General features: G+C 29.6%; 1 protein-coding gene across 1 annotated transcript; it reads right to left on the bottom strand.

The window, feature by feature from the left end:
• Positions 1 to 3,435: 3,435 nt before the first annotated feature.
• On the bottom strand, positions 3,436 to 4,728 carry LOC113370995 (ichor-like). The gene has a single exon (XM_026611655.1). It carries the CDS (start codon positions 4,726 to 4,728, stop codon positions 3,436 to 3,438), a length of 1,293 nt encoding a protein of 430 aa, XP_026467440.1.
• Between the last annotated feature and the right edge of the window lie 7,587 nt (positions 4,729 to 12,315).

Raw genomic sequence — 12,315 nt, 5'->3', positions numbered from 1 at the left:
GATTTATATTTTATATCGGTGTCTGTTCGACGTTGCTACGTATTTCGTGAAAAATTTTCGAGCTATGTGACGACCGTTTGCAGTTATTCCGTCATACCAATTAAATCGCCGCTGGGTTGTGTTTGTGTCTAATAACGTACATTTGTAAATAAACGGTTAATTCTATATGGAACGGTGTGCATTTACGCATGAATATTTATATCTTCAAAAAGATCGTTAAATTTTAAGAATATCGCTGAACGGGAATTATGCGAATAGTACATTATCAAAGATCAGCTGATTGATATGGATAATATTTTAGCAGATACATAGATAATTGTAACAATGTTCGTGTTACCATGCAGATCTGGCCTCAAGCTGTAATTTAAATTATTTTGACGCCATTTTATAGATCTTTTTGAAAAAATTCGATATATCAAATTTCAACTCTTTAGCTCATAATTGGCCGAGATATCTTTGAAAATATGCAAAATATTTCAAAGCCACTTTTATTCGCAAATTGTATTTCCAATCTTTGTTGTTGCATGTTTATTTAAATAAGTATAAAATGTTGACCCACCGAGAAAAATTAGATACATATATATCGTGTCCCAGAACCCAACGTTAAACTGAAACGAGTCGTTATATTGGTCGTAACTATCATGGAAAAACTTATAAAAAAATTAATTTCATGTAGTTGGAATATTATGAGCTTTCAAGTGCAATCTAGAGCTTTGTGAAACTTTGACCATTTTTTAGTTATTGTGGTTGATAATATTTAAAGGGTGTCCCAGAACTTAACGTCAAGCCGAAACAAAGGTGATAATATTGGTCGTAAAATTAGAATTTTTTTAATTTCATGTATGAAGTTTGAATACTATAAGCTATGAAGTGCAATCTAGAGCTTTGGTGAAACTTTGATAATTTTTTAGTTATTGTGGTTAATTATATTTAGAGTGTCCCAGAACGTAACGTCAAGCAGAAACGAAGGTGATAATATTGATCGTAAAATTAGATTTTTTTTAATTTCATGTATTTAGTTTGAATCTTCGAGCTATCAAGTGCAACCAAGAGTTTTGGTGACATTTTTTTAGTTATTGTGGTTAATTATATATATACAGGATGTCCAATAACTCAACGTCAAGCCGAAACAAAGGTGATAATATTGGTAGTATAATTAGAATTTTTTAAATTTCATGTATGTAGTTTGAAAATGAGCTTTCAAGTGCAACCTAGAGCTTTGGTGAAACTGTGGCAATTTTTCGAATATTGTGGTAAATTTTTATCAATTTGTTTCATTAAAACTTTGAATCCGAACCAGTAAATGACATTTCTAGGACCACAATAAACAAATAATGATACACTTGCACCAGGTTTTCTAGAATTAAGAATATTTGTTAACTCATAATTTTAACATTTTCAACATTGGTCGACTTTAGGCCCTACTTAAAAAAAAGCACTGTAGTATGTTGGCAAGTTCTATCAAAAATTTGATCATTTAATCTGGATTGCAAAATGTTAAAGCACATGATACGGAAAAAATCGAGTACAAAAATAAAAATCTAAAAATAACATAATTATTATAGTGCATTTTACTCATAATCAGAAATATTTGAACTGAATATGAGCAAAATGCGTTAGCTATTTCTTACTCAATTTTTTATTATCTAACTATTAATTATTTTACCAATTTACATTCAAGATTGAATGCGCCAAGATAAAACTTGCCAATACACTTCAGTGCATTTTTTTTAAAAGCAGGGCATTTCACAGTTGACTAATTTGCAAAATTTTAGATTTATACTTTAATTAAATTTTTAAAATATTTATTAGAATAAACGAGTCTTTTTCAAAAATTATAAGTAGCTATGCGAAATACTTAAGCAAAATTGTGGGCGTTGATTTGAAATAAATTCTATCAGCTAAGACTAAGACATTCGTTGCAATTATTTAATTTAATACCACACTGTTAATAGAAAAATTATGTACATAAGTCTAATATAGAATAATTTGTTGATATCTGCGCGATATAAGTATATTTTTGTATTTTTCATAATTAACAATGTAGTTAATTATGCAAAATTATAATAACTGAGTAATTGCATTTCACTGTTTGTGGCAAAAGTTATATAGATCCATTACAAGTTCGGTACTGTGGTGATCCACTTAAGATTTTATTTAGTGTGTATACAATAGTGTGCAAATAATCACCGTACATTCGCACGTACGCATTGTGTCGCGATCGCTATCCAGCAATAGCCGTCGGCCGCTAATTCGTCCGGATAATCGGATCCCAAAATTTTGTGCCGGGCCGTGTTTGTTTCTTGGCCTTCGAGCACATGCATACGTTACAAAGACGATTCGCTCGCATATTCCGAATTCTGTTTATTAGGCGCGCGAGTAATGCCTGTAACGGTATAAGCCGCGCCGACCCGGGCCAAACGGCGAAGCAAGAATTGGAACAAACGCAGCCGAAAAACACAGACGATCAACCTCGACTTACGATCGCATCTGTGCAATGTCATTCCTACTTCATCTCTTCACTCTTATAATCCGATGATTCGAATAAAAATCAACAACATCCCGAAACTGTAACTCGATTTGCGGTCCAATTAATTTCGTGTAGACTTTGCATTTTAACTCATTTCTAGCGTTACGGTCGTTTTTCTTGCGCGTACGGTATTTGGTTAATGAATTATTCGGTTCTGTGACTTTTCGATTATAAAAAAATGCGTTAAATTCCGTATTTGCTAACTGCGGTACCATTTTGTGATGCTGTTCAAAGCGTTAGTAATGTAGTAATGTAATAGTAGTAACTTACAAATGTAATAGTAAATCATAACTTACAAATTTATATTTACAATATAGTATTATGTACAATTAGTGTTATATCTATCCGGTAACGACTTGTAGCCAAATATAGGAGGCATGATTATATAAGGAATTCAAAACGCAAATTTCATGTTTGCAATGAGATATTTTAGGAATTACTCATCATGTGCCCATTTCTAAACAGCTACTATCACATATAATTATGTACATTTCAATATTTTTCGTTACATCAAAAAACTTAGATTGTTCTGGAAAATGTTTAAGATTACGAAATACTCTAGTTGATTTACATACAAACTGGCAAGAATTTGATTAATTTCAAGAAATAAATTATCACTTTTCAATGATTTGACCAAATTTTCATTAAGCACATATAAATATCTTCTATATATTTTAAATAAATAAATTAAATGTAAATAATTGCATTTTTACTTATGAGTTATAATGAGGTTTATTTGTTATATAGGACAAAACTATCAAAATAAAGCGTGCAATAATTGATATCTGGCCAAGTCATTTATGGTACGGCAGTTTGCAAATTAAAAATATATATATATATATATATATATATATATATATATAAAGGCGTTTGCAAATCCCAAGCGCGAATACGTGATAACTAACTCAATCTCGTCCTATGCGCTTATGTATTTGTTGATGTTTTATCAGATGCGCTTTTTGTCTGAAAGCTTTCGAACAAACCTCGCATCTGAATGGTTTTTCGCCCGTATGTGTGCGCAAATGAACTTTGATGTTTGATTTATTAAGGAACCCTCTATTACAAATGTTGCAGCGGTGCACTGGTTTCTCTTTGCCTAACAAACCACCCAGATCCGCCGCGGTGTTTGTCTGAAATCCAATGTTGTTGTTCAGCATTTGCTGCTGATGTTGTTGTTGTTGCTGTTGAGCTGCTTTCTTTTGAGCCCTGCTCCTTTTACTACTTTTACTATTAGAAGGTGTTGTGCTTGTTGTATGCGGGTAGCTGATTAGTCTATCCGGACTGCATGGCCCGTGACCGAGAGCATAATGGTGAGGAAGATAGCGCCCGTTTAACAATAAATTATCAGTTGTTGAAACCACTCCGCCAGGCGGACTTGATGCAGATATTATATCTGCATAATTTGTAGAAGATGGTGTTTCTGCTTTCACAGGAGGACCGTGCGTCAACCGATTTTGCAATAGTGGCATATACCCATGAGTTAATAGACTTTGCAAAGGAGAATTCGGTAATACAAATTCATCCTGATCTTGACCGGGTTTGCTAGATGCCCCGCCAGAGTCTTGGTGTGAACATGCCCCATCTATCCATGCATCGAGATCCATCCAGGAGTCTCTGGATCCTGTCGCATCCGCTTCTCCTTCTAATTGAGAGGGTACTGTAGTGTCAGCAATCGCACTTCCAATGATAGCCGCGATGTCTTCTATCGAACTCATATCATATTCTGTAGTCAATCCTCGAGGCTCATCGAACAATTTAACATCGTTGCCTAAACACGAATCAGGCGCACATGTCGAACTGGTCACCAATTGGTCGTGTTCGGCATATGACGGTTGAGGTTGTTGTTGTTGCTGTTGCTGACTTTGTGGATGCTGCGATTGCTGAGTATAATTATTATTTTCTTCTTGCGGCCTTTGTGCTATAGAATGATAATGATGCCCAGGTATCCCATTAATAGATAAATGCCCCGTGTAACCGGCAAACGGCGGCAGAGGTTTGAGTTCTTCTAAGGGTTGGGAAGCTAATAGCAAACCTTCTTGTTGTCCACTTGTAAGGAGCATTTTGTCGCCGTCGGTTAGCAGATAATGTTCGCTATCTGTAGGACTTTGTTGGGTCCAGCAAGTGTGGCTCAGGAGCAGCGAGTCGACCTCGGAGTCATGGTTTGAAGCGATCGACATCCTGCTACCCGAATACTTCATGTTCCTTTCTGGACACGGCACACGATCGCGTGCAGATTACTGCTCCGCCAATGTGCTCTGTGTTGATGGGTTGATGCTAATTCCTAGGCGGTTTCGACTCCATTTCTTGTTGATACCGATTATTGTCTGAAAGAAGAAAAAATACATTACACAATGTTGTTAACATTTGAAAGTAGAAAAAATATTATTAAAATTTAACATATATATTTATTTGCTGTAGCTAAAATGCAAAATCATATATAGCTTTGAGTATCTATAATTGTTTGTGGTTCAAACTCGTAAAATTGTTTCTTTAATATTTCTTAAATCCTTATCAGATCAAATACTCTATGTGAAAAATCTAATAAATCATGGAATTTTTAAATATAACTATGCATAAACTGTGTCGAAAATGTCGCATTGTTTTGATTTCCTTTGTGCAATAACTCGAGACCACATTGAACATTCGTTTTTATCATTGTGAGGTAAAACTGACCGCGGCGTATGTTTTGTTTATTGCCAAGATTGCAATCAAATCCACAACACCGCCCATTTCTGATACCAATAAGTATTTCGCGGCTATCATTAGGAAACTCGTAATATGAATATTCGTTGCACATATTAGATTGGCCAAGTAAGAAAAAACAAAACTTTCGCAACATAAACGTTAGGTGCTAACCGATCGCTGCTGTTGTTGCTTATTGTTTCAATACATTTTCACTAAAATATTTTTGCTGTAATTATATTAATTTCTCAATAACCATGCTTGCAGTTGGGCAAGTAATACACCGATACGGTGTTCGAGTTTTTTCTATTTATGTTAATAATATTTATAGATTTCGACACAATTTTTTTCACGCTCTGCGTTGCCCGTTGCGGCAGTAAAGCAGCCGTGAAGAAATTTGTGTACATTTTTTAATGCAATGCTTATGAATTCTGGGGCAATCAATGCGCAGTCAATGAACAGTGCAACCGGCAATAGACAATAAACAAGTTTAACAAAAAAAACAGATTAAATTGTTAACTGTTCTAGTAGTGATTAGAGTTTCGATATTTAAATACAAATTTTCTCATTAGGATACAAACTCTCATTAAAACTAGGAGGATATAAAACGAAAAAGTTGGTCATGTTTGGCATATGACGATTGAGGTTGTTGTTGTTGCTGTTGCTGACTTTGTGGATGCTGCAATTTAACGAATTTAAGTAACAGTTTAGAAAATTTAATACAATAAATTATAAGTTTATCAGCAGATTAGTTTGCTATGGATAATAAATCCAATAAAAAAGCATTCTATATTTATATATCAATATATTTAATTCATTCTATATTCAAATTTTATTAATTTTTGTTTTTTTTGTATGATATTTTTCGCAGTAGGTTAAATCTTACACAAATGACAAGATCGCTCCACCGGCTGCGAATAGTTATTTGTTTACGCCCGCGCATCAATAAAATTTACGAAAAATATACGGTAATTATTTTACTTCTACATTTTCTAGTATACAAAAGAGTAAATTTATTGTATATAAACATTTTAATATCAACGGAAATATGCTGGAATCCTCATGCTATTCAAGAATATATAAATTTAAGTTAAACGCAAATTCACGCTTGGGGATATTTTGCCTTGCTAGGTTAGCTCGTGTAATATATATTGATAACTATGAAATATTTTCTCAAAACAGAAAATAACTGATTATCTATACTTAACAAGTTATCAATAATAAATTTATATGAAAATCAAAACATGGAGAAATTTTATTATTTTTATTTTAATAAAAATGGTTATGTTTCTAAAAGAAATTCTAATATTAAATTGTATTAATCAAATTGTTCAAATTATAACATATGCCGATGATATTTCGATATAATTATGATAATTAAACCATAATTCTAAAATATTATAAACTACAATTTATGTATTAATATATAGGTAATAGCTAAATAGGTGAAAAGTAATGTCATAAAACAATTCGGAACAAAATATTTTTTTTTTCTTGTTAAAGTTAAAGTTAGTAAGTTAAACAATAAGGCCATCGTTAGTCCCTTCGCAAAGCAATTACACTTGTGATTGCATAACGGTTTGCAGAGTGTACGAATTTTAATGAGTGCACGACCTGGCAGTTTTTGTAGGTAACACACAAACTTACTGTGAATCTTAATGAAATGTTTAAAAATACCTTTAAAATTAAATTGGTACGTTTTAAATTGCTAATCATCGTATTATCTTTCGTAATTAGTTGATAATTAAATGACCAACATTAATTGTAATAACAATATACTTAAAATAACATGAATAGATTCAGAACATACACAATATTTTACATATTGAGACAAAAATCGTTAATGCTGTATTTAGTTATATTTGAATATTTAAAGTTAAATTCTCCCCTGCTTTTTGTCTGTTACAAAATAAGTTACAATAGATTTTTTTCAGTTAGAAATGAAATAACGTAAATACTGCCTGCGTTATCCAAAAATTCGTTTCAAAAAATATGAAAATCCATTAACACGATTAGCAATAAAATCAATATTAGTATCTTATATTGCCCGTTATAATGTTAGTATTACAACGATATTTCAATCAAACTTATAGCCTAGAATTTTATACTATTTGGTCTACTTCACTCGTTATTTCCGACAACGGTTAAATGACAAAATCATTCAACCTCAAATCATTGGGTGTCATGTGATTTGAAGAACGAAATATCAAACAATTATTATTATCTATCAAGAATGATCATTAATCAATCGTTCATCTGACATAGGGCAAAATTAATTCTCACAGATAAACTATAGAGTGACCGCTCGCGGTTCGTCTATTCTTTAAGTGCTCTCGGCCATCAATCGAAGAATTCGTACAACTGTTAGAATAACTATCGAAATCTTACAACTTACAATGTATTGATTGTTGCTATTGTCAGAAGTAACGCAGGTGGTCTGGTGCCACAAGACTTGATTGCTTTTGTAATACTTAATGTTCTTAATCAAACAAACTAATCATAATTCCATACGAAAGTCGAGAAGAATTTTAAACAGTGGAAAGAAATTGATGCTAAAATAATAAATTTTGATATATGAAATCTTGCAAATTTATTGAATTTTCAGAAGAATACGGTTGTTGTGCTTATTTGTATTATATCTTCTTCAGAACCATAAAAAAAATACAACTTCGAATAAAGCTTCTAACATTTTTTTTCTCCAAACTCATTATGCTGACTATTATTGATTGATTTACATTGGTTACTAATGGTAATAATTCAATTACTCCCAAAAAAATTACTTAAAATATTGATTATACTATTTCAGATAGCTTATAGTAGCTTCAAAGAAAGAAAATGAACTCGATCTGTTTACCCAACCAAGTTTTATATTGTATATTCAATAAAATAGATCTATCATAGAACTGAAACTCTAACAAAAAAAAGTATCTGTATTCTTTAACAGTGATTTTTACATAAACCTTTTTTTTTGAATTGTGCTAACTTTCGTAAACTTTGCAAGAATTGCCATTTTACATCCAATTTTACATACGATCTAATTTGAGTTATTCGTACTATTGAAAACAAAATATAGTTATCTGATTAATATGTATTAAAAGATTTTCTTGTATTCTATACAGCTTCATGTTCCTTATTATTCATTTGACAATAAAGCATTGAACGTTGATATTTTATGATTTACAGATCTCGAAAAGACATTTGTTCATCAAATGAAATATTATATGCGCTACATATAATATTATATTCAGAAGCCGTTAAGCTATATCGTTTAATAATGTTTAAATGCTCGTAAATGTGTTCTGTTTAATGGCAAAAACATAAGTTTATTTTATTTGAGTATTTTAATTATTTATATTATGCCAAGTTCATTCATTCATTCTTTTGGCAAGTATTTAGATATATATTTTTTCACATAAACATACTTGATAGTTAAATTTGTAAGCGTCTTGAAAACTGCTATTTATTTTATAATTTATTTATTGATCGACTTCAATGAATATTTTATATGATGAATTCTATAATAAACTCTGCAAAACTTTTTTCACGATATTCTGATGCAAAAATAAATCTTTGATACAAGTCTAAAAATCTCTTTGTTCACAACTTATAATTTAATTCATAATGCCAAATCTTATCATTCAATGTAAAATGTCCCATTTTTTTAAAAATTATTAACGATCAGGGCTTATTCACTGAAGATAGAAATTTTCGATCAAGAAGCATATAATTCGTACTATTATTATTGTACACACAATATTATTAATTGGATTCTCATATTTTAAATTTAATTTTTGGCATCAAATTTAAAATAGCAGTATTTTCATTTCACTCATATTCAGTTTTTATAAGATAATGGTTAGTCATTATAATCTTACACCAATCTTAAAATGTTTGTTATAATTACATTTTATGCATGTGAAGATTTATCATGTATGTGGAGAACCTTTAATTTAATTTTATAATATAAAAAACTATGAGATAAAAAAAATAAAATATTTTCAAACCTCAGTTAGGTTATATAATATTATTATGAAAGTAATTGTTAAATCATCTTTAATATCGCTACTTCAACTTTCAAGTATAAAATTCATATGTAACAGTATATGCAAAGATTCATAAACAATGTTCTAGAACCATCATAAATCGTTGATATATTTATTAAAAACGAAACTGTTTTGACTGACAAGTGTATATGTGATATTGTAACATTTAATAAGGAATATTTGTGGAAATTTTTGCTAAAACGAAGCCGCCGACGAGTTTGACCCAAATCTACTCACATGGTTTCACTTACAAACAGGTCTCCTCAATGTGCATGAGCTTAATATTGTTATACGACCCGTAACGCACGTCATAAATCTGAATATTATTATTTACATTGGAAAATTATTGTTAGTTCCGGAAATACGTGCAGATTTATCGTAAGACAACTTTATTTGACCATATCAAACAAGAATAAGGCAAATTAGAAACATAATTAAATGTAATATAAACGATTATTGGATAATCTTCAATATAATACGATTGTAAATAAAAACCAGATATTTGCTAAAGCAATGATAAAATAACAAGTACTTCAATATTTCAATGATGATGATCTTTAGAAAATTAATATAGAATTCACAAAAACACATTAATCTACTTTCGCATTTGTTTAAGTTAAATGTTATTATCTACACAACTTTATATGCATTAAACACATTCTGTACACATCATATAAATCATGATGAATCTTACAAGTCTAGAATATTTGATTACATGCATTTAAAGTAATAATAATTTTATTTCGAATATCTAATAGCAAAAGGATTTAAAATTCTAACAAGACGCAATTTTTTATTAGTTATCGCTTTTACCATATCAATATCCCTATTTTTTCCCTAAAAGCTAATATCCCTATTAGCTTTTCGAAATTTTAAATCGCGGTCGGTACGGAAAGCTCCAGCAATTTGTCTTCAGAAACGATGACATGCACCACTAGTTTTTTTTAAGATCAAGGAATGAAAAAATATTTTGTTTTAAAAGATATAATTAACTCTGGTTGCAGTAAATTTTGTATCGAAACGTATATTCAAAAAAGTAGACATTCATCTAATACTCATATTAAAAGTAATATAATCTAATTTCATATTTTACAAAATTAATATTGAATATTAAACAAATCAAATTGATGATAATATAGTGATATATTCTGGTCAACTAAAATTAGAAATTTGGAAAACATTCCGATAATAAATAAAATAGATCTTTAAATCAGGCAATAATATTTGTATAAAATACCTTTAATATATTTAAATAAGATTAAAACATTACTAGATATGTAATTTAACATAGGTACTCCGTGACAATTAAAAATGATAGAAAAATGTACAATGCATCTTGTAGTTATACGTTCTTAAACAACAAAAATATTAGGCATTTTATTACATACATTTAATATTATACTTCAATAACAATAATCAAGTCCTGTACTACTATTGTTAGAATCATTTAATCATCATTTTTTAAATACTATAATAAATTCCAAATTTTTCGTTTTTTTATACTATAAAAATTCACGAGAAATTATAACTAAATGCATTGAATACCCAATGTTTTGGTAGTCAGTCTTTAACTATTGACAACTTATTTTATAAAATTTATTCCAAATCTTTCCCTTTGTCTAAGACATTAGGCTTCATTATTATCAACGTTTATACAACTGTAATTTTTTCTAACACATAATTTCTACCGTTTAAATCTGTTGATTTATCAAAAATGTGTCAAGTCATGCAATAATTTTGAAGTCGTACATCTGAAATCATACTGTTGCAATATAATGGCAGTCTATTAGACGAAGATAATTATCTGTTACCTATTATTATCCTAGACTGAAAACTGAAATACCTTAGTAAAAGATAATATTAAAAAACATTAAAATTTTTTTATAGTTTTGGTCTATAGACTCTTTTTCAAACTCATGCAAAAGGTTTGGCTTTATTTAAATTCACTCTTGTTAAATCTTTTCAGATGCTCACCTTATTTTTAAACTAATGGTATCTATATGTTCAAAATCCTTATAGGGATTTTAATTTATCAATAATATATCAAATAATATTTAACAACACTTCTCATAAATATTAAAACTATAATTTTTTAGTCTAATTTTGATATCAATATGAATTGATGATAGAATTTGAAGATTTTGTTCAAGAATTTTTTTCAAAGAAGGCGATTTTTAAATTAAATTTCCCAATTTAAATATAGAGCGTAATGAAATTAAAATAACTACAATAAACTAATAAATATGTATAGTTTATCTTCTCTTTAATTAAATCATATACATATGGTTTTCTTGAGTATTTGCTCTAATTGTTATTTGATTTGATCTAAATTACTTTATCATATATTTGTAATGCAAAGCAAGATTATAGAATTAACAGATTTTATTATGATATTAATTAATTAATTAATTAATTGATTTTTTGATGAAATAAGAAATTACTTCCTTAGATTCTAATTAGGCTTGATAATTAATAATGGGTATTATTTGCTTTATTAATACTCAATATTAATTACACATTAAATGATTCAATACGTATTTATATATAAAGCATTTCAAAAAATTTCGTGTAGCTTATGCTCTTATTTAATGTTCATTTTTTCAGATTATCTCTGTTTAATTGTATTAAAATATAGTTAACTCCGTTCTGGACAACCTGACATTGGGTAGTGGTATTATCAAGTATTAGTAGTAGTGATATCAATTTTTACTTGAAAATATCGATCAAAAATGTGTTCCAATTGAAAATAAGTCTATTTCAAGCACTGCGTGTGTGAAACGGCAATGGCAAATTTATCACACAATTTTTCCCTGAATCGAGTATAAGTTTAACTCATCTCACGGACCTTCCCTAAGGCAGTACTATTAAATATTTTAATATTTATAGTTACAACATGAAGTTCCAACGTATTTTTGTCGCATTGTTTTTAGTCGTTTATTTAGAAGTTTATTTTGTTGCATTAGATTAGTCAAAACATTCTATCAGTCAAAAAAAAACTAAATACTAAAACTTTAATGTGTTGACAAGTTTATGTACTAAGGTGACCGATTTTGCCAGACA

The sequence above is a fragment of the Ctenocephalides felis genome, unplaced genomic scaffold, assembly GCF_003426905.1.
Source record: "Ctenocephalides felis isolate EL2017-DRISC unplaced genomic scaffold, ASM342690v1 CF-g0.4_SCAFFOLD_01492, whole genome shotgun sequence".
NCBI lineage: Eukaryota > Metazoa > Arthropoda > Insecta > Siphonaptera > Pulicidae > Ctenocephalides > Ctenocephalides felis.
The sequence above is the reverse complement of the archived record's forward strand: the minus strand, read 5'-3'. Positions and strand labels throughout refer to the sequence as shown.